This window comes from Mus caroli, unplaced genomic scaffold, assembly GCF_978045245.1.
Source record: "Mus caroli unplaced genomic scaffold, Mus_caroli_1 scaffold_5, whole genome shotgun sequence".
Classification (NCBI taxonomy): Eukaryota; Metazoa; Chordata; class Mammalia; order Rodentia; family Muridae; genus Mus; species Mus caroli.
Window position 1 is genome coordinate 5,514,930 of NW_028227260.1, and position 26,691 is coordinate 5,541,620.

Genomic DNA, 26,691 nt, shown 5'->3' on the forward strand with positions numbered 1-26,691 from the left:
ATACTTCCATAACCTAAAGAAAGAGATGCCCGTGAGCATACAAGAAGCCTACAGAACTCCAAATAGACTGGACCAGAAAAGAAATTCCTCCTGTCACATAATAATCAAAACACCAAATGCACTAAACAAAGAATATTAAAAGCAATAAGGGAAAATGGTCAAGTAACATATAAAGGCAGACCTATCAGAATTACACCACACTTCTCACCAGAGACTATAAATCCTGGGCAGATGTCATACAGACCCTAAGAGAACACAAATGCCAGCCCAGACTACTATATTCAGCAAAACTCTCAATTACCATAGATGGAAAAACCAAGATATTCCATGACAGAAACACTCTTATACAATATCTTTACATAAATCCAACCCTACAAAGGATAATAGACGGAAAACACCAACACAAGGAGGGAAAAAACAAAGTAATCTTTCAACAAACCTAAAAGAAGCCACATAAACATAATTCCACCTCTAACAACAAAAAGAACAGGAAGTAACAATCACTTTTCCTTAATGTCTCTTAACATTAATGGACTCAATTCCCCAATAAAAAGACATAGATTAACAGACTGGATACGTAGACAGGACCCAGCATTTTGCTGCATACAGGAAATGCACCTCAGTGTCAAAGATAGATACTACCTCAGAGTAAAGGTCTGGAAAACAATTTTCCAAGCAAATGGTCCCAAGAAACAAGCTGGAGTAGCCGTTCTAATAGTGGATAAAATCGACTTTCAACCAAAAGTCATCCAAAAAGATAAGGAAGAACACTTCATACTCATCAAAGGAAAAAAAATCTACCAAGAATTCTCAATTCTGAACATCTATGCTTCAGATGCAAGGGCACCCACATTCATAAAAGAAACTTTACTGAAGCTCAAAGCACACATCGCACCCCACACAATAATAGTGGGAGACTTCAACACCCAACTCTCAGCAATAGACAGATCATGGAAACAGAAACTAAACAGAGACACAGTGAAACTAACAGAAGTTATGAGCCAAATGGATCTAACAGATATTTATAGAACATTTCATCCTAAAGCAAAAGAATATACCTTCTTCTCAGCACCTCACGGTACCTTCTCCAAAATTGACTATATAATCCGTCACAAAACAGGCCTCAACAGATACAAGAAGATTGAAATAATCTCATGCATCCTATCAGATCACCACGGACTAAGGCTGCTCTTAAATACCAACAAAAACAATGGAAAGCACACATATACATAGAAGCTGAACAACGCTCTACTCAATGATAACTTGGTCAAGGAAGAAATAAAGAAATTAAAGGCTTTTTAGAATTCAATGAAAATGAGGACAGTTCATACCAAAACTTATGGGACACAATGAAAGCAGTGGTAACAGGAAAACTCATAGCTCTAAGTGCCTCCAAAAAGAAACTGAAGAGAGCATACACTAACAGCTTGACAACACACCTGAAAGCTCTAGAACAAAAAGAAGCAAATTCACCCAAGAGGAGTAGATGGCAGGAAATAATCAAACTCAGGACTGAAATCAACCAAGTAGAAACAAAAAGAACTATACAAAGAATCAACAAAACCAGGAGCTGGTTCTTTGAGAAAATCAACAAGATAGATAAACCTTTTGCTAGACTACCCAGAGGTCACAGAGACAGTATCCAAATTAGTAAAATCAGAAATGAAAAGGGAGACATAACAACAGAAACCAGGAAATCCAAAAATCATATATATATATATCTTAAAACAGTTATGCCGCTTGTTGAATATTAACAGTTGAAAATAATAAAATTATGTTCTACAAACATCATGGAAATATTATTGATAATTTGTCTCACTGCTTGAAATTAGCATTTTCTTAATGTTTAACTTCAAAGAGCTTTTGCTATTTTGAAAAATTTAAAATATACTTACTGATAGAATAATTTCTCTCCTATAAACACTGATAAACTTTTTTAAGTAAACTGATTGTTAGACAATGTACACAGATATATAATGCATTTTAAATACTCTCTCACTATGTCAGGTGGTATCATATAAGGGCTTTTGAATATATTTCTTAATGATTCATTTTTAATATTTTATGCTCTTTTACTGTGCTTAACTCCCAATGAATATTTTGTATGTTTTGAAACAATTTAGTATTCAACATTAGATATAGGATCCTCAGTTATGGCTAGTATTGCATATTCATTAATGATATTTTTAGGATAAGGATATGAATATAAAAGCTGAACAATTTTTTACCTATTATTTGATTCTCAAAATACTCAATATTATTATGTTTGATGTATAAAATGCATTTAAATAAGAAAAAATAAGAAAAAAAAAACCCCTGAAGTAATGGTCAAACCCACCGTATAGCTTTACTGTTGCAACATTTTAGTATTTATTGTCTTACTGGCTTCATATTTCATAAATTAGGATAGAAAAACATATTTCAATCTTCAAACGTTATATGTTACATTGTCACCGAAAGAAAGTGGTCATCACACTTCTGCCTGGCCCATGCTTTTTTCTCTTCTTCAGTTTATCTACTTCTCCCTCAGGTGGTAGAGGGATCAGAGAGCAGAATTGAGAGGAAGTTTGTCCTTTCTTCCAGCCCAGTCAACAGCCAGGTCCCTTTCTTCTCAGCCACAAACTTGAGAGGAAATGTTTTACTTTAGGTTGCCTCTTAGATCTGCCCAACTAGGAACACCATTAACACTCCTGTACTCACTGTTTTTGTGTGTTAATTTGATACAAGCTGGAGTTATCAGAGAGAAAGGAGCCTCCCTTGAGGAAATGCCTCCATGAGATGCAGCTGTGGGGCATTTTCTCAATTAGTGATCAAGGGGAAAAGGCCCCTTGTGGGTAGTGCCATCCCTGGGCTGGTAGTCTTGGGTTCTATGAGAGAGCAGGCTGAGGAAGCCAGGGGAGGCAAGCCAGTAAAGAACATCCCTCCATGGCCTCTGCATCAGCTCCTGCTCCCTGACCTGTCTGAGTTCCAGTCCTGACTTCCTTGGTGATGAACAGTGTACTGGCTATTTTTGTGTCAACTTGACACAGCTGGAGTTATCACAGTGAAAGGAGCTTCAGTTGAGGAAATGCCTTCATGAGATCCAACTGTAAGGCATTTTCTCAATTAGTGATCAAGGGGGAAAGGCCCCTTGTGGGTGGGACCATTCCTGGACTGGTAGTCTTGGGTTCTATAAGAGAGCAGGCTGAGCAAGCCAGGGGAGGCAAGCCAGTAAAGAACATCCCTACATGGCCTCTGCATCAGCTCCTGCTCCCTGACCTGTTTGAGTTCCAGTACTGACTTCCTTTGGTGATGAACAGCAGCATGGAAGTGTAAGCTGAATAAACCCTTTCCTCCCCAACTTGCTTCTTGGTCATGATGTTTGTGCAGGAATAGAAACCCTGACTAAGACAAATTGGTACCAGCAGAGTGGGGTATTCCTGTGATAACCTGACCATGTTTTGGGGAGGACTGTGGAAGGACTTTGGAACTTTGGGTTTGAAGATCCATTTGTTGTTAAGAGCTCTGTCAGATGTTGTGTAGGAGCTTGGAAGATAATGCTGAGAACAGTGCAGAAGATGGAGGCCTGGTTTGTGAAATTTCAGAGGGAAAATTAAAGACTCTCTTCAGGGCCATTGCTATTCTTATTGTGAAGATTTTGTAGTTCTGGTTAGCTGGGGCTGAAGAATCAGCTATGATTAACAAGATACCAAACTACTAAAGCAAAAACTTTGCATTACTGGGACTATTGATGCTGGTTAGCTGGAGCTAAGAAATAAGCAGTGATAAAGAAGAGACCAGCATCGTTGAGGTGACATCTTCTGGGAAGTGTTTTCTGAAAGCACAAAGAGGCTGTGTTCCAGAAATAGGCAAGGTTGTACTCCTTCTGCAGTGGGACTTGGTAATGTGTAAGGGTCACCCAGGTGGTACTGGTTTTGAAAGCATGAAGGGGTCATGCAGAGCAGCTGAGGCTCGGCACTGTGAGAGGCCATGGAAGGCCATTGGTGAAGGTGCAGCCTCAGTTGCAGTTGACGGCCCAGGACTGAAGGGGTCATGCAGTGTTTTGGAGATGCCAGTACCATGAGATGACCACCAAGAGCAGCAGCAGCAGTGGAGTACAGGCATCTGGAGCCCAGAGGACGACGTGTGTGCTACAAAGGGCATGGCTGGAGAAGTGACCCAAGCCCTTGGAGGAGCCCAGAAGATCGTGAGTTGGATCCCAGACGTTGGACGGTTGGAGATTGATTTTTGCTTTGATTGTGATTGTGCCCTGATATTTTCCCTCTTGAAGGAAGAAACTGTTTTAGTGGAGCCCACAGTTAAGAGACTTTTAATTGTAAAAAGACTTTGGATTTTAAAGAGATGGATATTTTAAAGAGATTGAAATTTTAAGAATATGTAAAGACTGTGGGACTTTTAAAGTTATTTAGATTTTGGGGATGAATAAGAATGTAAGGGTTGAGGCTTACTAGTGATGTGTTTGTGTGTCAAGTTGACAAGGGGTCAATTGTACTGGCTATTTTTGTGTCAACTTGACACAGCTGGAGTTATCACAGTGAAAGGAGCTTCAGTTGAGGAAATGCCTTCATGAGATCCAACTGTAAGGCATTTTCTCAATTAGTGATCAAGGGGGAAAGGCCCCTTGTGGGTGGGACCATTCCTGGACTGGTAGTCTTGGGTTCTATAAGAGAGCAGGCTGAGCAAGCCAGGGGAGGCAAGCCAGTAAAGAACATCCCTACATGGCCTCTGCATCAGCTCCTGCTCCCTGACCTGTTTGAGTTCCAGTACTGACTTCCTTTGGTGATGAACAGCAGCATGGAAGTGTAAGCCGAATAAACCCTTTCCTCCCCAACTTGCTTCTTGGTCATGATGTTTGTGCAGGAATAGAAACCCTGACTAAGACAAACAGCAATGTGGAAGTGTAAGCCGAATAAACCCTTTCCTCCCCAACTTGCTTCTTGGTCATGATGTTTGTCTAGAAGTCACAGTACTCAGGAAGGAGAGGAGCTACTGACAAGGAGCAGGAGATTTTGATTATACTTATTCCTGAGTAAGTAAGTGTGCTTTGGGAGACAGTTCATTTAATTAGACCCAAGCAAGCACCTTCTCTCTGTTGGGCATTGCCTAAGGGCTAGGTATATTCAGTGAGCCAAATCAAGCTCCTGCCTTCATGGAGAGTGTGGGATAAGAAGGTGGAGCAATGAAGGAGTCTACCAGGCTATCACTGAGCAGACGGTGCAGCAGCCATGTTCAAAGCCTTGAAGGAAGTAGCCAAAATACTAGCTAAGGGAAATCAGTGAGTAGTTAGATGTTCTGCCTTGAGATGTATAAGCAATCATGGCTCTTGAAATAGTAAATAAGTAGCATTGGTTATGTTTTGGTCATTTGATAAATGCTTATATATTCATTTCTGCCTCTTCATCTAGGAACAACACCCCCCCAAAAAAGAAACAAACAAACAAGAAACAGTAAAAATGTGGTGTCCTTGAGGTTCCTAACGCATATGCTTCTGGTCTTGGCTTTTGTGTCCAACACATTTCTATATAATTTTGCCACTTCCTCTCTCTTTCCTCTTCCCACTTTTTTCATCCTGCTCTGCATCTTCTTTTTCTTCATTTTCCTGCCTTTTTTTCTGTCTTCTTTTTCCTTTATCTCAACAACAATCTTATTTTGTCATTGCTATTTATTCCCTGTGGGAAAGTAGGTCCATTTGAAGTAACCTCTCCTCTACTGGAAAGGAGGGACAGGGTAAGTGTGTCTGTGGAAATAAGTGTGACCTTTTGGTATTTTAATTTATTGAATGGCTGGCTGGATAGACAGATAGATAGATAGGTAGATCTGTGTGGCCATTTTTCAGTAAAGCTAGTTCTTATTCCTGCTAAGCATCTGGAACAAGGCACAACACCAGAGTCTGAAATCCTTTGGTGAACCTGTGGCATTGTTGCTGATTAGCATTTTTTGAGTGAAAAAAATGTAGGTCATGGGCTGGAGCTGAAAGAATGGCCAGCATCATCATCTGTGAAACTGAGACTTATTTAAACCTTTGAAAGGCAGGGACCTGTGCCAAGAATGAAAGGGAACAACAGACAAATAATTAAAACATGAACCTTGCTCAGAAGAAATAGAAGTGGGAAAAATACGCACACATGATTTTTTTTCTTTCTTTTCTTTCTTTCTTTCATTTTTTTTTTTTTTAGAAAGGGGTATAATGTATTGGCAAATGATGTGCTGGCATATTTATGTATCACTTGGAGGGTAAGGAGGACCTCACAGAGGAACTGTCTCTAGCAGCAAGATGAATTGGATAAGCACACAAGTACTGGTGGCTCAGTGGACCTGGGATAAACTCTGTTGCCTGGGTTGCTCTTTATCTTGTGGGCTCAGCCTCTTGAGTTGCTAGCATTATAGATGTGTATTTCCATGGCCTACCTAGACAGAGATGATGAAAGAACCAGTGTAACTTGGGGAGGAGACTAGCATTTTGGGATTTCTCCATTTCTGTGACCAAAATCCCATTAAAAACATGATTGTTAGGCTGGGGGAAATGGTCAGGAATGAAGAAAGACATGGAAATGATTAGGGGTTAGAGATGGGTCAGTGGCTAAGAGCACTAAATGCTCTTCTAGAAGACCCAGCTTCAATTCCTATCATCCATATGGCAGCTCACCACTGTCAGTAACTCTAGTCCCAAGTGATCTGATGCCCTCTACTGGCCTTCTCAGGCATTGCATGCATGTGGTACAGATAACACATGTAAGCAAAGCACCTGTACACATTGAATAACAATGGAGAGGAAAAAAAAGGATGATCCCTAGAAAGGACCAGGATCAGTATAGCTCGAACTGAATAGTGGTGGTAGTGCCAGAGGATAAAGGGGAGGAGGGAGTTTTGTTCTGTTTGGGGATAGGAATGTCTCGAGCATCTTTTTTAGGCATAGGGAGAAAGGATTTTGAAATTACTGTGGTTATGAAACCCCTATTGATGCGCTAATAGTTCTAAAGATAGGGGATGGATTGTAATGAAACATGAAGGCAGAACTGTAGCATTTGCTATGGACCAGCAGCTTAGAGCAGGCCATCAGAGTCAGTAGAAAATCAAGCAGGCCTGCAGAAGACTACATCTGAAAAATCTGATGCCGGTAGCTACTCACTCTGTTCTCTGTCCTGTAAGGTGCTGTTCAGAGCCAAACTGGAGAACAAGACGAACAGCAGCTATGGGAACTCCACATGAAAGAACGCAGGCAGAGAGAAGAACAAAGGCATAATGAACGGCAAGAAGCTTTAGAGAGGGAAAGAAGAGAGCTGGAAAAACTAGAGCAGGAGCGGGTAATGCGTCCCTTAAATCTCTGTATACATTTCTCCAGTGGGCATGGCACCTTTAGCAGGTACCTTGAGCTCAAGGCTGGGAGCCAGTAATGCTGTGAGATCAGAGAAGCAGCAGGTGACCTCAAAGGCATTCTCTTTCCCCTCCTGTCGTGCTCCTTCTGAGCAACTTGGTTTTGAAAAGACATTCACATGTATTCTCATCTGTTGTATACCTTCCCTCTGTATGTGCACTCCAGGAGAGCCAGCTTGCCAGTTGGAAGAACTAGGGCAAGAAGGTGCATCTAGTCAATCTACAGTGGCGTCTAGGCACACACAGCTTTTCTACCTCCTCCTTGCCGTTCTTGTTCTGATTTTAGTGCTAGGCAGATGGATTACTCTTGGCTAGTTAACATGCCTTAAAAATGTTTCTTGGCCTCCTGGTTAATCCTTTTCTTCCTTGAAATGACATTTTTGTCTGATGATAGCAATGTCTTTAATTTTAAGCACTTTCTCTGGTATGCAAGTTATGCTACCAGAATAAGGATCTTATTCATATGATTTTTAAGACTGAGAAGCTTATAAACTATGTTCATATATTTCCTCTTTTGCCGCTGGTCTGTTTCTAGAGGATGATTGAAGAGTCACTGAAGATGGAGATGGAAGAAGAGTCACTGAAGATGGAGATGGAAGAAGAATTAGAAAAGAGTGTTCAAGACCAGAAAGACAAATCAGCTCATTGTGAAAATACTTTAGAAAAATACATGAAAATTATCCAGCAGAGACAGGAAGAATCAAATGCAGATAAGGTGCCTATGCTGTGGCTAGCAGTCAGATGGCAGAGGGGAGGGGAGGCACTGGGGCCTTGAGACATGTATTCTCTATTGAAGACACAAAGATTAAAGACCATAAAGTGAATACTTGAAATAGAACCAGGATTCTGTAATATATATATATTACACACACACACACACACACACACACACACACACACACACACACTGTTGACAAAATTTGAGCCTTAGTTTAGGTAAAACATTGAAGAGATTCTAATTTTTAATTTTGTACCTGATAGGATGTTTTATTTGATGTTTCATTGAGTTATAGATTGTGAAACATTTTTTCTGTCTGGATTATGAGTACTGAAAATACATGCTATGTATTATTTTGATGTGCTTGCTAAGTTTCACTTTAAAGAGGCTCTTACATATGTTTCCAAAATGATTATTAGAGAAATCAAAGTGTACTATTTCTTGGCCTTTTTTTGAAGTTAACTTGTTTCAAAATTCTTCTTTCTCCATCCTGTGTCAGAGCTCCAAAAAATCAGGCAAAGAATGCTCGCTAGTGGACATGATGATGCCTAGTGACAAGGATGAAAGGTATGGCTTCCTTCAAACATGTCCCTCAGGCAAATCAGTATTGCTCATGTTGCCAGATAGAAATGATCAGATACTTGAGCTTGCCTTAAAGAAACCATTGGATTAGTAAAAATTACTCCTTTTGAAAGTTAGGTATGAGCCGGGCGTGGTGGTGCACGCCTTTAATCCCAGCACTCGGGAGGCAGAGGCAGGTGGATTTCTGAGTTCGAGGCCAGCCTGGTCTACAAAGTGAGTGCCAGGACAGCCAGGGCTACACAAAGAAACCCTGTCTCAAAAAAAAAAAAAAAAAAAAAAAAGAAAGTTAGGTATGATAGTATATTCTGGTAATTCCAGCACTCTGCTACCTGAGACAGGAAGATCAAGAGTTTGAAGCTAGCTTGGGCTACATAGTAAGACTCTCAAAAGTTATGAATTTAAAAGGGATGGAGATTTACTTCAGTTAGCAGAGTGTTTAACTAAAAGGTAGAAGGTAGAAGTCCCCGGGTTCAATCCCAGACACTCATAAACAGGGCATGGTACCACATGCCTGTAATTCCATTACTCAGGTAGAAGCAGGAGGTATTTAAAAATTTCAGGTAAGTTTTGTTTACATAGGCTAGCCTGAGACACAGGAGACCTTTATTAAAAAATAAAACAACAAAATAAAAAGCCACTGGCCTCAAAAAGTCGATTGTGATTTGACTTGTGAAATTGACCCTAATACTAATTGTAAGTGAGAGTAAAAACACAACAAGAAAGGAGTAGAAGATCTGAAGATCTAGAGCAGTGCTTCTCAGCCTTCCCAATGCTGTGACCCTTTAATATAGTGCCTCATGCTGTAGTCACTCCAAGCAGGAAGTTATTTTCATTGCTACTTCTTAACTGTAATTTTGCTACTGTATGAATTGTAAATATATGTTTTCTGATGGTCTTAGGTGACCCCTGTGAAAGGGTTGTGACCTATAGATTGAGAACCTGATGATGTAGAAGTTGGCATGAATTTTTTAAACATCTAATTTTTCTCTTTAGTTCTCCAGGATTTTCTCATGAAGAACCAGATGACATGTGGTAATAACATTAGCAGTCTAGTTTCTCACAAGAAGTCACGTAATATGTGTTCTTGTTTTTCTGTAATTAAAGTTGTCAAAAAAACCTTTGTGTATTGTTTTTAACATTGTTTTAATTTTGCACCATAATGTATGAGACAACAGTAACAGAGTCAACTGAACCCTTCCTCCACCCCTTTTATTTTTGGAGATAAGATCTCTGTGAAGCCCTGGCTGGCCTTGAAGTCACAGATTCACCTGCCTCTGCCTCCCTTTGAAGGCATGCACCACCACACTTGGCCCATGTAGTCCCCTAGCCATGGCATGTATTCATTGTTTTAAAATGACATTCCTCTCTCTGGCTTTGTCTTAAGTTACATCTATTTGAAAACTTATCTTGTCACCTTCCAGGCTTGCATTTGCTAAGTTTAAGCTGTGTGCCTCCTGCTCCACACTTGGGCTATAATGTGTAAAACAGGAAGCCATCCTCCCAGCACAGTTTTCTCCCTGGACATGAACACAAATCTTTTCATTGTAATGTCTATAAATAATATTTTGCATCTGGTGTGGTTAAACTTGTAGGTCCTCCAGTATTCATGTTTGAACCCTAGTGTGATGGTATTAGCTGGTGGGCCTCTGCGGCGTGATGACATGAAAGCAGACCCTCCTACATAGAATGAATGAGAGCGCAGCCATCCCTTTCAGAAGTACCAGAACTTGACACTGTACAAGCCACGGCCTGACTCTTACCAGACACTGAACTTGCCAGCGCTTTGTTACTGAGATTCTCTGTTTCCAGAAAACCCCAAAGTTCTATTCTTTACTCGTTACCTTGTCTAAGATTATTTCTGTAGCAGGAGTAAGCCAGCATCTTTACTGTAGAATCCTTTAATCTTATTTATAATGGATAATGGGTGAACTTGTTGATTTTTAAATATTTAGGTTACTAAATATTTTAAATAAATATTTTAAAATATTTAAAATAAAAAGGGAACTTATAACTTTGACTTCTTTTTTTTTTAAACCCTCCAAGACAGGGTTTCTTGGTCTAGCAGTCCTGGCTGTCCCGAAACTCACTTTGTAGGTCAGATTGCCTTCATACTAATAGACATCTGCCTGCCTCTGCTGCTCAAGTACTGGGACTAAAGGTGTGTGCCACCACCTGGCTCATTTCATCCTTTAAAATGTGTGTGTGTTGAAACCAGAGGTAATTGGAAAAACCTGTGTCCCCCAGAGGTTCCTATGTTTGATGGTAGAATTACTGTCAAGGTTACTTGTGGTTTTGTTAAAGCACTCTAGTATTTATTCAGGAGGCTTATCCAGTGACACAATGCAGCCTGAGCAGACGGTGCTAAGTGAGACAAACTTCATTACATTGGAGCTCCTGCTCGTTTCCCTGCAGTGTGTGAGTGAAGGGGAATGATCCAGAGGCAACTCCTCATTTAGAGGTGGTGTGCCCATAATGCTAAAGGCACAGCCTCACTAAGAAAGGTCAGGTGGAGACCAAATGCATAATCATCCTGACAGTGTTATTTCAAGTTAGAGAATGAAATCCCAAGACAAATTTAGTGCTGCTGCTTAAAGAATTAACTTAGAATTAGATTTCATTATATCCCCAAATATACCTTTCCCCCTAGACTTTGGCTTATAAGTCAACAGTTTATAGACCCTTATTAAAGTTCCCCATTTTTCCTTTGCCCAAGATTAAGCTGTGTATGTGTCAATCCTGTAGGTAGATGGCTTTTTATTGGAGAAACTAGTTAGGAAAATTCTGTGCTTTTCACACTCTTAAGTGCTAGTAGCATTTTATACAAAGTACAGCTCAGTGGGCTACAGTATTTTCTCAATTTGCTCTTGCTAAAAACATTTTGTGTGTTTGTGTGCATGTGCAAAATGAAACCAGTAGCAGTCTTCCATGGACTATATGTCTCTACCTATGTAAAATCTTGGTGATGTATATTATTTTAAAAAATGACACCGTACCGCGAACAGAGAAAGATAGGATTTATGTATGGTAAAAAGGCAAGCGAATGAAGCTATAATTTTATTTCATTATTCTTTAGTACATCCACAACTATTTCCACCTAAATAGATCTTTAAAATAAGCATACACAAGTATTGACTATTATCTACAAATATTTATTGTAACACTTGAATAGAACTACAGGAAGCCCTTGGCACTGATAGAAAATATTGATTCACTGTTAGGTTACAAAAATTTATACATAGCAAAATTTAATGCTCTTTACATAAAAAATATTAGACTACTTCAACAAAACTTTCAAAAGTTCCTGGCAATAGCTACCAGAATTAGAAAAGTAAAATTAGGCTTTAGACACTGCCTCTTCTAGAACACTGGACTCTTAACAGCACCTCCACTGCTGGAAACAAGAATTCTGTCATGCAACAGGAAAACAAAACACTAAGCTATCTTGGAACAACTGTTCTACACAGAAGAGAGCGTCTCCCAATTAAAAGGAATCCAATTAGGCGTTTCTCGGCATTAACCAAAAGAAAAAAAAATCCAAATGAAATATTATAGTTGATGTTCAGTTTTAATAGCATCTTGATAAAGGTATGCTTCCTTTCATTTGAATACATTTCTGCACATGTATATGTTTTAAAATCCAGGAAACAGCCAAACCACAAGTTAACTCTTAACATGAATATACATAGTTAACCCTATAGTATGCAGCCCCTTTGAAAAGCACTGATGCACCCCACAGTTATATGGATCATTCCAGAAAGAACAACACAAAACTTACCATCACTAATACCCAGTACCTATTAGTCACTTAATGTTCTGGAACACAATGAGTTAGAAGGCAAGTTTCTTTTGAAAATGGCTTAAACTCAAGCAGTTTTCTTGCTGAATATCAAACATTATTATTCCAGGAAATTAAGACTTAGATAGGAAAACAATGAAATAAATACCAACCCTAATTTAAATTACTTATGTATTAAAGTCTATAAAAGTAGAAGGTCAGAGGTCTGTGGTCAATTTGCAGTTAGGTTTTAGATAGTTGATATGAAACTGTAAACTCACTGTCCAGACCACTTAAAAATGGTTTAGAATGGTAGTCATTTTAACAAGGTAACACTTCTTAAGAAAGATATTCATGGAACAAAAAAAATCTATGTAGGAATTTTGGGTTTCTGGTTATAATATAAATGATTAGAAATTGAAAGCAAATATTAAGGCAGAGCTGACATTTGTTTCCAAACAAGAATAGTGATCACCAAATCCTCACTCCCATTTTGTTCCCATGTGATCGACTGTGAAGCTGCTTTTGCAGAGCTCGGGTCAGAATCCAGCTTCTGCACTGATAAATTTATCATAATTGCAGCTCATTTTCGTATTACTAAAAGTTAGGTTTCTGAGTGGCTTGGGAAACGAATGTGTGAAACCATGAGGGTGCTGATTTTTAAGTTTGGAAGAATCACATTATCTTTGATGAGCCAAAGGTTAATAAAGGTCAGTTATCAAAAATGAACTTCACACTGATTCTATTTTGATAACACTTGAGGACAGGTGGCATATGTAAATCTAGGGTCATATCCTTTGATACTGGCATGCCATAGGTCCCCAGTAAGGAACATGATGTGATTCTATCCCGTGTTAAAACTGCTCTAGCAGTTAACTGGACATGCCACGACTTTGCAAAGGATGAATGGTCATTCTGTCAAGTGTTGCCTTTTAAAATGGCTAACGTGAAACCTCCAATATTTGTTCTAAAGAAAATGATTTACCCACTGGAAGGTTTTCCTAGAGATCCACCCCAGCAGTTTGAGACAGACAGTGAAATGTTGGTACGTCTACATTAGTTTGGTGGGATACACATCTGTACTGCAGAGCAGCTGTCTGATGATGTGTCAGAGCTGTAAATTCATTGGCTGACACGCTCTGGCAAACACTTTTAAGTGTAAGAATTGAGTTGTTCTTTTGACCGAGACTGGATATCTTGCAGTTCCTGTTCTTCCTTTGCTTTGATATCCTGGTAAGCCTGCATTTTGCTTGCATCCTTTAAGTAAGCCCAGTTAGAAGACAGTATCATGAGGAAGTGGATCTGGAAAAGAAGGGTGAGCATGATGGCTAGTGAGCATGTGAGAAGGCAAAGCGAGCTGCTAGTCAGATTAGACGGATCAGCTGGAGAAGGGCGAGGGTTATTCGCTATTAATACTCTTCTGCTGGCAGAGCTGGCAGACACGGAGCATGCTCTACTAGTTTGCTTCATAGTAGGTTGAAGAAACGTTAGTATGCACATATAGTGAACTTGGGAATAAAATGACCAAGTTATTGTTAAGAAGTAAAAATGAAATATATGACAGTGTTTTTCACCATTTTGAGAGTAATTTTAAAAGACAAATGCAAAAGTTCAGAAACATGTTGCTTTTTATGTTTAAAAATGTGGAGCAAAGACTTATCTGTGGGTAAAAAAAAATTCCCCCAAAGGCCTACAAAGTGTGAAAAATGTTCATTTTGAGTAAATGACTATAGAAGTATATATTTACCATGAAGAAATTAAATGAATGTCAAAACCAAAATTAAAAGTATGAAGTCTATATGTTAACAATTTTTTAGCAACGAAAACTATTTTCTCCTTTTTATAACTGCCAGTATTTCATTTCCTCTAAGTTCATTTCACATAAAAATCCTTATCATTCTTTATAGTTCCTATGGCATACACATCCTTCCCATGTATTTTCCCATTGCCCGAAGCAAATCTACACAGCTCAGTTTCCTAAAAGGCCACATTCCCTTCTCATACCATACTTCCTTCTCAACGTAGATGAGACCTTCAACTCTGGGCCCAACTTCTCTTCCCATTAAAATCTTACATGTAATTTAAGAACCTAGTTATGAGGGAACAGTTGCTATGCAGCAAGACAATTTAAAGTTACCAGTTTTGTGGGTTCTAAAGAAGTGATGGTGTTGTATCAAAAATATGTAATCTTTTTTTTTTTCAGAAAAATCAAATGGGTGATACCCTTCAAATTTTTATCTGGCCTAACTTGGCATCTATTTGGTAAGGAGCCAACGATGTGCTATAAAATTCTTTAAACTTAATTTTAACTATACTTGCAAAATCTTTTCTAGAAAGATATGACAAAATGAAAGCTAGGTTCTAACTTTCCTCCTTTGGCACTCGTTCTCTTTCCCGTCACTAAGGCTGGTTATCAAGCAAGCAAAACTAACGGAAAAGACAGGTGTGTCAAGGTATTAATATTCCATTGAGAGATACTGACTGCTCAGAGTTTAAGGTCAAGAAAATTATTTTTCAAAGGATGCTTACCGGAGTCAGTAAATAACAATCCTTTTCAAACTGTGGGAATAGCCAGACCCCATTCTTTTGTAATTCACATACAGTAAGTCCTATTTAGTCTACCATGCAAAGTGAGTTAACTAAAGCTATTTACAAACTACTGTAGCAAAACTGCAGAAACCTAGGCTCCGCTTTAGTCTGGAGTGTCAGTGGTGTTCATGCTACAGAATTGAGCTCTCCTAAAATAAAGCTCCTTATTGACCTTATGCAATTTAGAACTTAGTGCAGCAGTCTTCTCGACTCTTAAACTTCAAAACCGCATAGTTATATGTAGTAGCCATCATGTAGATCAGCTGGTGGAAGAGAACAAAACAGAGCGGTAAGATACAGGCAGTGAGGGTTGATGGTGTGACACCTCTAAAACTGGACAGGGATAAGTGCCAGCTCAGTCTGAGGGGTTTCTCCCCACCTTCTCAAAGCAGAAGAGTTCTCTCGTCTAGCACATGCCTCTTTTCTGAGCACACATACATAATGGAAACCTTTGACTCTGCCCTCAGTAAGCTTATTAAAAAGCCTTGGATGTATTTCAAGAATAACAAGATAGCAAGCTGGGTCAGCAGTATGAGAGATGAAGCTCAGTGCCCTATTTCTTCTTTCCCTCATCTTTCCCAAACTGCCTGCTCAGCAGCAATTAGTCTTCCTGCCTGTTGCTCAGCCAAGAGAACAGGTCACGACCATGGTGAATTCATGGGAAGGAATGACTTAATGCTTAGGAAAACTGAGAATGGGTCATCCTCAAGCAGCTGAAATCTCTTTGGTCTCCCAACCTACTAGTTTTCTACAAATCATAAACCAAGCAAAACAAACATGCATGCAAGCCTGTTTGCTTATAAGTTGATTCTCATTATGTGCAGATTCCAAGTTTGGCAACTTGTAAAATATGTAATCACCAAACAAGTATTTCCTCAGCCATGACTAGGCACGTTCAAAGCACTTAAGGATTTGAGTGCCCTTATGTGCACAGTCCCAGCTGAGGTCTACTGAAGTGATACTTCGCTGCACTTGTTTTGCACCCACAGTAAACAAGCATCCAGCACCACATTTGCTAAAATAGTTCCCAAGAAAGGTGTGCAAGTGCCTTCCAGAGATAATGTGCATGACAGAACCTTTAGGTGGGCATGAGTGATAGTGCTGTTGCCCATGAACTCACTAGTAATGTACCAACAGTATTAGCTAAGGTGTCTTACACTCAAATCTACATGGGAGGACATGGCCAAGAACCTACTCTATTTCCTCCAGCAGGCTGTGTTCAATATGTACAACTTAGCATTTATATTGCCTTTATAGAAGTTTATTTCTGCACATAAGGAGATCAACTATACATTACCTTTCTATTTGGAAGTCAATATTTCTTTGCAGAGAAATGGGCAGTGCCTCACAAGAGTCTCTGTCCCTGAATGAAATCATGGAACTAATTGCTAAATGCAATAAGGCAACATGCTATGCCTAGTCAGCAGGTGTTGGTACCCTCTCTTCTTTCCAGTGTCCAAATTGCATCAGTCGGTGCCAAGACAGCCACTAGTACTTCCTGCAAACTAGACATTCGGTAAGTTTACAGAGGGAACAGTTAACCACAGCAGGATACACAGATCCTTTGCTTCATCTGCTGGTAAAAGCTGAAAGGGAAACCTGTGGTTCCGAGGTAGGGAAGGAATGCTACACTAGGGTGGTTCTGGGATACTCACCAGGGCAATGACGGTGGCACCAGCTCCAGCACAAGCCACAATGAACAGGTGATACGACATGTAGAACTAGGAAAGAATAGGGCTCCATGAGCATTTTGTGGGGCAGGAAGGGCCTTAGTAAATGTGTTCTGGAATGATGCTTCACTGTCCTTCACAGTTACTGGCTGCCAGCCTGGGCACAGACCCACATGCCCTTTGAGCCTTGGATGCATGTTACAATCACTGTGGGAACTTCAACCATGGATATAGTGTAGTCCCTTGATGACTGTAATGTGCACCCAAGGTTAGGAGGCTCTGCTCTGAGCCAACAGTCCATGTTATGACTATACAAACTGACAAGCCAGATAGGGTAGATGCAGATCGTTTCTATAAGTTGATGCTTTCTAAAAACAGATCATTGTCTTAAATGTACATACTCCCACCAGTGCATTGAAGACTTTTGTTTCATAAACAGTTATAAGCCCACAGCTGACAAATACTTTAGTGTTAAGAAAGTTTGATTTCAAAGTGTTAGGGCATATTGCCAAATAAGGACTAAAAAGAAAAAAATAAGCACTTATCACAAGTTGTTCTGGAAATATGAATGATTAGCTCTGGCCTCTTACTAAAAAAATCTGACACATGCACATATTTAGAATACCTTGTTTTTATTATCATTTTAAATTGTATTTGTGGGTATGGATGTTTTATATGCATATAAAATATATGTGTACCACATATGTGCCTGGTGTCCTTGGAAGACAGAAGACCATTTTGGGTCCCCTGGGACTGGAGTTAACAGGTGGTCGTGAGTTGCTATATGTTGCTATATGGGTGGTGTGAATGGAACGTGGGTCTTCCTGAACAGCACCAAGTGTTCTTAACTGCTAAGCCATCTCTCTTCTTTCCAGCCCCAGACCTTTGTTTGTTTTTCAAGGCAGGGTTTTTCTGTGTAGCCATAGCTGTCCTAGAACTCACTATGTAGACCATGCTATCCTTGAGCTCACAGAGATCCACCTCTGTGGATCTCTCTGGAGTGCTGGGATTAAAGGCAAGTGCTACCATACCCAGCCAGCCCCAAACTTTAAAAAACAAAAAACAAAAAACAAAATAACTTGGAATTAACTTTCATTTGCCTGTGAGACGTGTTCTTTGTGAAAACATTGCCAAAAATCATGTCTCAGATTTTTAGATTTGGGATCACAAACTATTGCAGAGAGGAAGAGCCCATTGCCTTAAGGATGCCTCCTAAATGGGCTAGACCATCCGAAATGGATATCGTTATTGTAGGTGGGAAATGAAGAGTGATGGTTACATAGTGTTCCACTGTTCCACAGTTTACGTGGAAGCCCTTCCTTTCAGAGCACGTTGGCCATTATCTAGAGGCCTGTTTCTCAGCTTAGGTTGTAAGTCACCAAGTGTGTGAGTCCTCAGCTCTGCGGCATGGTTACCTCATTTGTGTTGCAGATGTTCTCCAGGGCCGAGCCACAGATTTTGCCTGGGAATGCATTCCAAGGAATGATACCTGCAAAGTGAACCCCAACAGAATATGAGTGAAAGCTGTAGTGCCCAGTGGCTTGGCTTCAGTTTAGGTTGTGTTTTGTGGTGCTGGTGCTGGTGCTGGTGGTCCCTCCCATCCCCAATACTAGGACCTTTGCATATGCTAAATACACATTGTTATAATCCCAGCCCACCGCATATTCTCAGCAGACCTTTCCATTCTAGATTCTAATTACAGTTGTTAGCTATGTTCCTTTTCAATCGAGGTACCCAGTGTCTGCAGTTCAGGCAAGGCAGGACAAAGAATAAGCAAGAGCAAAGTTATTCTAGTTCATGTGAGATTTCAACAGTTGGGCATCTTTTTTTCTTGCCTATACATTGTATGTTGTTCAGTGGAGTTTGGTATTTGTACACGTCAGATTTTAATTAATTAATTAATTTTAGAAAAGGTTTCACTATATAGCCCTAGCTGGCCAGGAACTAGCTATGTAGACCAGTCTGGTCTTGAAGAGATCTGCTGTCTTGTGCCTCCTGAATGCTGGGATTCAACATGTGCATTGCAGTGCCTGGCCCACATTTTCAAGGCTAGTTGTTATTGTTGTTGCTGTTGTTGTTTGCCTGCAGTGAGTTTATTAACTTGCAGGGGAAGCTCCTCATGAAGCATGCTAGTGGTGCTTAGGCCACAAGACTCTGGGACCTGTGTCTGAGTCCTAGCCAGAGAAGCACAGCTTGCAGTCTTTTCCTAGCCAGAACTCTTAAGTTCTCTCTACAGTGACAGTTGAATACTGGACTGCTGGTCTTTCCCCTCTTTAATGCATGGGGATGTACTCAATTTACACAATTACCAGGAAAGAAGGAAGTAAGGAAGAGAGGCAGGGAGGGAAGAAGGGAAGAAAAGAATTTTAAGTCTGCATTTTCTCCTATCTCTAACATCAACTCAAACAAGTAATCTCAAAAAATAACCAGCTGGGCAGAGACAGAATTAAAAAAAAAAGTATTACCATGGCAACAAGAGTTATTTGTAAGGAACCCAGAGATTATTTGCACATATTCTTTTATGGAAACTTTTTGTTTTGAGGTTGGATCTGACTCTGGCCCAGGCAGGCAGGGAAGCGGCAGTGTGACTGCCTCAACGTCTTGACTCCTTTGAGTGCCACCACATGTGGCATGTGCCACCACACCCAGCTTTCCAAGTGCTTTAAAAACTAACCCAGCGCCCTTTCAATCTGTTTTAAGGCCACGCCTTTGTGAAAAGAGATCTACTGTGAGCAGTTTTAGGCTGGTTTTATACCATGCTATAAGATAACACACTGAGAATAAGCCACATAAGAAAATCTATGTAGGAATGAAAGAGCCATCACATTTCCTACTATGCTAGTTGGAGCAGTAATTACACTCCCTCTTTAAGATATGACTTTCCCTTAGCAAGGAAGTCAATTCCCATCCAAATTAATTGTCTGGAGGCCCTAGTGGCTTCTTCTATGGCTGGTCACAGAAACTGTGTTTTGAGGATGCCATTTTTTAAAATTAAATTGTCTGAGTCAGCTTCTGACGGTGGGGACCGTTCTCCCCAGAGTCTATTGTGATGGCTTTTGAAATCCATCTGCAGTTTATGTTGAGTTTTTCAGTACAGATAAGTTGAAGCAATTGGTCATTTTTGAAAAGACCCCCTTCAAAGGGGCAGGCATGCAAGTGAAAAGTCCCCAAGGACCTGAGAAGAGCTGGCTATGGGAGCACATGCCAGGATTGCAGCACTCAAGAGGCTGAAGCAGGGCCAGCCTGGACTACATGGTGAGATAAAAATACAAATGAAGAAGAGCAAGGGGGCAGAAAGGAAAAACTGAAAAAATAAATATATAAATTCTTATGGTGGCTATCTAAAAGTTTTTTTTAAAAATCGAACTGCACTATAAAGTAGTTTTGCATTATAAAAGACATTTTTTAACTATATGCCTAACTTGAAAAACACTTTAATAAATCTCATTGGAAATGTAATTGAGGAAAATATGTAATAAAAATATTAAAAATCAAAAAAAAAATCTCAAATAATATCCTCTAGCAAGTACAAGGGCCAAGAGATGCTTACCTCCAGGAAATAGAGAAGAACATGAATTAGTCATGAAGAAGGTAGGAAGTGTGTTGTGATGACTAGAGAGAGGTCTATGTGTTAATTACAACCCAGACTCAGGCAGAAGACAATAACAAAGTAATAGGGGCAGGATTGAAAGGAGGTACCGTATTGCCGGACATCCACACAGATCTGCTCCACACCCGAGGTCCCGTTGCTTTGTGGGGACTTGATGACTTCACAAGTTGACCAGATGTTGTAGAACATAAACACTGGCACTGCAGAAAAGCCGAACACACCCAGCCAGGCCACTCCCAGCACATAGGTGAGGAACACGAACTAGGCAGAGAATGAGAGGAGGGGCAAAGCAGCTCACTGAAATAGGCAGCTTGATCTTAGAGGGACAGCTGTACTTCTCTGCCCTGCATGGACCTGTGGGATGCAGGATTCATATGCCCGGGACTTGGCTTGCCTATGAATGTGGGGAAGAAACACCTGCTCAGAGGCTTTCTTGGGCACTGATTTATTTAGTGTGTGTGTGCTTGTGGGTGTGTGTCTTTGTATGTACAGGTGTACATGTGTATGTGTGTGTGTGAATTATGGAGGCCAGAAGATAACCTGATTGATTCTGAGGTGCTTTCTACTTTGTTGTGTTGCTGCTGCAGTTTGTCTCTGTGTTCTGAAAGAGACCAAGTAGGCTAGGCTAGCTGGCCTCTGAACCCGAAGGCTCCACTTTTCTCTGCCTCCCCAGTAATGGAATTCTAAGCTGGGCCACCATGCCTATCTGTCTTTTCCACGTTGAGTTCTGAGGATAAAACTCAAGACCTCCTATCCATCTCTCCAGCCCTTGGTGTTCCTCTTTTAGCCCAAGAGGTAACCTTAATCCCCCAACCTAATTAGTCACAAGGCCAGAATGATGGTTAGTTATTGTTATTTATTTCCTTTTGTGTTCTGTACTGGGGATCAAATCTAGGGTCTTCTGCATGCTAGGCAAATGTTCTGTCGCTGAGCTAAACACCCAGGCCCCCTTTTAGGTTTTTATTTGGAAAAAATGGTTTCACTAAATTGCTTAAACTTTGGATTTCCCTACCTCAACCTTGCATAAAGCTGGGATCATAGGCTCACACACTTAAGCCAGCCTATGAGATATTCTTTCTAAATATCAGTTCTGAAAACTCCCAGGTAAAACTCCTACTAAGCGTGGGATAGGTCCAGGGTGTCTGTCCAGGTCTTTGAGTCCTAACATCATGTTGATTTCTCAGTGGGGAGGGAAGAATAGCAGCTGCCACAGGAAGCCTTCTCTCAAAAGGAACTCTACCAGTTTCCTCATCCTGGGAACTTACCAGAAGCATTCAATGCTTGAACCTTGACCAAAATTTTCAGTCACGAGCACAAGGACTCTGTCAAGATTCTCATTTTCTTCTTATATGTCATCGTCACATAAACGTTATGCTGTAGGAAATGTCTGTCCAGAGGAAGGCTGACCTGGACATTAAGTTTGTATTGCTGCCCCTTACTGGTCACCTTGGGGAACTGCAGATACCAGTTTACCCTCCTGTTCTTTTCAAGGACCTTCACAATCCCAGAAGCACTTGAATTGCTGAAATTATTCAAAGGTCCCCACCTCTGTCCCTCCCCAAAGCTGTTCCAGAATAGGTTTGCTCGTTCTTTCCCTATCCATGGAAAACGGATGCCCTTAATGGCAGTTCTAATAACACTGCAGGGACTTGAGAAGGGGCTAGTGATTCTTGGCCTTGGTGAGCCTTTACTTCTTATGGAGGGTCTGGGTCCCAGAGGTCAGGCCAGAAAGCAACCCCTGCTCCTTCCAACACTATGAATCTGATGTTCAGAGCCTTCCTCAGTAGGCTCTCCCTGCACCCCAGGCAGATAGGTATTTAGCTCCCACAAAGGCCTGAGAAAAAGCAAGGTATCCCTGAACAAAGCACAGGTCTCATCTTCTTCCCCACAATGGCATGCTGCTGCCGTACTATTAACCCTGGGCTTTGTTTTGTTTGTTTGTTTTTTTTTAATTTTACCTTGTCAATCAAACCTTTAAAAACCGAATTGGGGGCCATTGAGATGCCACTTGCTACCAAGCCTGATGACAACCTATTCGATTCCTAGAGTGCACGAAGGAGATGATTCCTGCAACTTGTCCTCTGACATCCATCCATACATCATATGTGTATGCTATGTGATGTTCTATTATGGTCCTCACCCCACTAAATAAATATTAAAAAAATTTAAAGTCAAAGTGGGGGCTGGAGACATCATGGTTCAGTTGGTAAAGTGCTAAAAGTAGGAGGCCTGGGAGTTCAGTTCCCAGTTGCCACGTAAAAAGCAGAGTGTGCTGGTACATGCCTGTAATCCAAGTGCGGAGGAAGCAGAGACAGGTACATCTCTGAAGCTCACTATCCACCCAGTGGGATCTACTCAGCAAGTCCCAGGTCCCAGACCTGCCAGGAGAGACTGGTGCTGTGAAGCGACAGGCATATGGTCCCTAACAGGAATGAATGGTGGCCACAGTGGGTATTTTCTTTTAGTAAGATTGTTTATGGCACTGTCCTTCTTATGCTGAGGGAAGTGAGGCCTGGCCAATCCCTGTGGGAGGACAGTGGGACAAGAGACAGCAGGAGCCTGAGGCACAGCCATTCAATTGTGGCACCACTTGGACAAATCTAGCAGAGTGGAGGTCAGGGCAAGGTTATAGGTCCCCGGGTATCTTCAGGCACCATGTGCCATAGCCTTCAGGATGTGGGTTCCTGGAATGGCAAGGAGGCCACGGATGGGAGGAATGACATGTACACTAGACCTGATACATGAAATGAGCTGGATCCTTTGCAGGAATTTGTCTCTAGGTGGTTTCTGAACCTACACATCCGATAAAGATGTGCCTATGGATTCCTCCACAAGCTTCGGTGGACACTTGCTCATAGTTACTACCCCTTAGCAGGCAACACCCAGCCATCTCAGCCCAGAGCATCCTCAGGAACTCTAGCCCCAAGTGTGCATATGACACACTGGTTAACTGTGCTGCATGGTTCTCCGAGGCTTATCAAGCTCCTGGGGTTCAAACTGAATCCACCTGAATTCTCTATCTCCTAATAGGACACAGCTGCTCAGCACAGTACTGAAGCTGACTTGTCACTCACTGCTTCCTCTCACTGTCCCACCCATGGTCACCACCACAGCCCCTCCTCGACTCAACTGTCTGGGCCTGGATCACATCTCCAGTCTGCCTCACTTGGGTCTTAAGATGGCCTCTTGCAACTCCACTTCCCCAAATTCATCCTCCATACTACTAGGTGATAGGCCAAAGCTTATGATCACTGAGTTGCTCTGGTCACTGCCCCTTTTGTCTTAGCCTACCAATGGCATTCCTAGCCTTAGATCAAGGCTCACCTTGATTGGGTCCCTTCCACTTCTCTAAGCAGTATTCTTTCCTGCTACCTCCATTCTTCCTGTTTAGCCTATCCAGACTGGACTTTTCTGGGCCTTCCCTGCCCACACTAGTTCCTCTTTCCTGGTTTCCTGTGAGGTGAGTGCCTCTGTTTTGGTCTGGCATAAAGCCATTCTTAATTCTGCACACTTCAGTGCCCCCTGTCCCTTGGCCTGCTGGGCCTGCTGGCACTTGTGCCCATCATCATCACAACTCTCCTGCCCTTAACTTTTCCCCTTTGTCTGCGCAGCGAAGGACACAGAAACCCAGGGCCAGGCAGAGCAGCAGCTGGTGCAGCCAAAATCCCCATGATTTCCCCAGGCCTTTCCAAGGATCGTAATATTTCTGCCCAAGGCAGTATCATATTTATCTTGATCATTTTTAAGATTTCAATGACTGTGTAGGTATTGTGTATATACAGCTGCATGGGTGCCAAGTCACCACAGACACAAAGACTTCTATCCCAATCAGCATACCTCTTTCATGGAAACTGTGTAAACAGTGGTCTCTCCTGGTGCTGGATGGCATACCCATGGCCCCCCTTTCTGGTATTATCTTTCCCCTCTTTTACAGTGGGAGTGTGGTCACTGCTATACACTAGGAAGCCACAGCCCTGGCCTGAGGATGCCTTCTTCCTGGGCGGGCCCATGCCATGCCTCACATTTCTTCCTCAGCATTTCTACTTTTCTCAGACTTCCGGATATTTTTTTCTACACCTGACTGTTCTTTCAATGAATAGCAATCTGTCCCGCTGTATACAACATCTTGATAGGGATATATCATGTACAAAGCCTGTACAAGGGCTGTGATGTTGCCTAGTATGCAGAAGACCCTGGGTTTGATTGCCAGTGCTACGTACACATGTATAACATGTCATGGTTTTCCTTTGTGATTGAGCAGTTTTTAACCCTGTCTTTTTAAGATTTATCTTCCTCTAGGACAGAGTCCAACAAAAAGGAGACATTTGGTTTAATACTATCAGTCACAAATTTTATCAACAACACAATGATTTTCAACTTCTTAGGACCATGTTGGTAAGAGCAGTGTTTGTGTCAAAGGACTCTGCATGAATAGCTCCTAGCTTCACTGACTAGGAAGAAACACAGCCACACATGGCTCTGCTGCACACTTGAGGTTAGTACTCACCATTCCACTGATGCATCGGCCACAGGCAGTTGTTTTAAACTCACCGTGCAGCTCTTTCACTGCACTTGTGGTGTAGAAGCCTTCTGCCAGAAGAATGATGCCATACAGGAAGAAAAAGGAGGCGATTCCATAGATAACATACTGCATCAGTTGGATCCTGTGAAAAGAAGACAGCTCTGCGAATGTGAGAGGCACTATGGAGTGGGGGTGTGATATAACCTTACTGTTCCATTTCCCGTGGTCTCAGCAGGTTCATAGGACAGCCGAAGGGGATATCTCTGTCCATTTGAACAGTCCATAGTAGGCTGAGATACACATCCTTCTCAAGTAATCATGGGCAAGGTCCACTTGTGGTGTATTGCTACTTATCCAAGTCTTGTGCAGTTGAGATTTGTAATCTCCACTTTGCATGTAGCATGACCATTGAGGAGTTAAGCTACCTATTCAAAGCTACATAGTGCCAGAATAGGCATTTGAGCTCTGGTTCAAAAGGCACCATGCTTTTCCCAACATACCAAAATGCTTCTCAACCAGACTTGCTGGTTGATGGTGTTCTGAGAAAACACCTAAGTCAGCCCTCAGGGTATCTTCAAGGAGAAGCTTGTGCAGATCCTTGTTCACAAGTGATGGGACACCAACTTACATGTAAGTTATAGAAAGCTTCTTCTCAACTAAGTTTGTGCTTTGAAGGCAGATCCTTAGGCTTTGGCTGCCCAGAGAAATCATCTAGGTTGTTTTAGAAAATGTTAATACTTAGATAACACTTCCAAGAGATTTAGTTAACTGGCCTGCAGTAAGACTTGAACATATTTTAAAGTTTCTCGGAAGTTTGAGAGCCATGGACTAAGAGACTAAGATCACTAGTTAATTAAGTTAATATACCTTCCATGGTATTTCTTCCCTGCATATTTCTGTCTTCTTCCTTCCTTCCTTCCTTCCTTCCTTCCTTCCTTCCTTCCTTCCTTCCTTCCTTCCTTCCTTCCTCCCTCCCTCCCTTCCTTCCTTCCTTAGTCCTTTCTTTCTTTCTTTCTTTCTTTCTTTCTTTCTTTCTTTCTTTCTTTCTTTCTTTCTTTCATTTAAGAAAAGACAGAGTGTCATATATCCCAGATTGGCTTGCAAGGCCTATTAACTGGTTAGAACTTAATGACTGTGGACAGGTCCAGAGCCTAATTACAATTCAGCTTGGACTATCTTTAATCCCTTAAATAGTCATTTCTCATCCACCTCTGTGTCAGACCTAACATCCTGTGAGTAACAGATAAAAAAAATCTTTAGAATATATTAATTTAGTAGAGCACTAGCACCCATCAACCAAAATCAATGAGTGTCATCAGATAGCATCTGAGGCCATCAACAGTGGTTTCTTGCTTTGCCATAACCTGCCTCTCTGATCTTTCCATCAATATATTTGAAGAATGTCTTGCTTTGTGGCTTTCTTTATTGTTACTGTAAAAACATTAAACTGCTTCTTTGTTGGAGCATGGAATTTCAGGTGACTTAAATCTGTGTTCCTGGGCCATGGTCACTCTCATTTGACTCCAACACATATTTTTGCATCAACACTAAGGTTGACTTTAAACTTCTGGTCCTCTTGCCTCTACCTGCTTGAGTTTTGGGACTACAGTTATGAGCCAACACATTCAGTTTGTGTAGTGCTGCGAGTCCAACTCAGAGCTTCATAGATATTAGGCAAGCACACTGCTTGCTGATCAGGGTGCCCTAGCCTTCTGCACATACATTTCTCCTGCACTTCCATACTAGCTGATTCCCCCATTGTAGCCTTCTTATCCTCTCTCATTTCTTTAGACACCATTTGTGAACAGATTTTAAAACATGATCACCCCCCACCTCAGGCATGCTCACTGA

General features: G+C 41.2%; 2 protein-coding genes across 9 annotated transcripts in view; one reads left to right on the forward strand and one right to left on the reverse strand.

Moving 5' to 3' along the window:
* Nucleotides 1-10,590, forward strand: part of Ofd1 (OFD1 centriole and centriolar satellite protein) — a 48,957-nt gene extending 38,367 nt beyond the window's left edge. For all 3 annotated transcript variants that reach the window (XM_029473384.2, XM_021153615.3, XM_029473383.2), the window contains 4 exons: nucleotides 7,150-7,304; nucleotides 7,910-8,089; nucleotides 8,592-8,659; nucleotides 9,668-10,590. In XM_029473384.2, the coding sequence (XP_029329244.1) occupies nucleotides 7,150-7,304; nucleotides 7,910-8,089; nucleotides 8,592-8,659; nucleotides 9,668-9,710 (446 nt within the window). In that variant the 3' untranslated portion in view covers nucleotides 9,711-10,590. The remainder of the gene's footprint in view (nucleotides 1-7,149; nucleotides 7,305-7,909; nucleotides 8,090-8,591; nucleotides 8,660-9,667) is intronic.
* A 1,103-nt stretch (nucleotides 10,591-11,693) lies between these two features.
* Nucleotides 11,694-26,691, reverse strand: part of Gpm6b (glycoprotein M6B) — a 148,785-nt gene continuing 133,787 nt past the window's right edge. For 3 of the 6 annotated variants that reach the window (XM_021152799.3, XM_029473197.2, XM_029473194.2), the window contains 5 exons: nucleotides 24,826-24,982; nucleotides 20,408-20,579; nucleotides 18,124-18,197; nucleotides 16,694-16,759; nucleotides 11,695-13,751 (listed from right to left, as the gene is read on the reverse strand). In XM_021152799.3, coding sequence (XP_021008458.1) covers nucleotides 13,602-13,751; nucleotides 16,694-16,759; nucleotides 18,124-18,197; nucleotides 20,408-20,579; nucleotides 24,826-24,982 — 619 coding nt within the window. In that variant the 3' untranslated portion in view covers nucleotides 11,695-13,601. Of the gene's footprint in view, nucleotides 15,302-16,693; nucleotides 16,760-18,123; nucleotides 18,198-20,407; nucleotides 20,580-24,825; nucleotides 24,983-26,691 lie in introns of all 6 variants that reach the window. The other 3 variants (XM_029473199.2, XM_029473195.2, XM_029473196.2) reach the window with 2 other exon arrangements.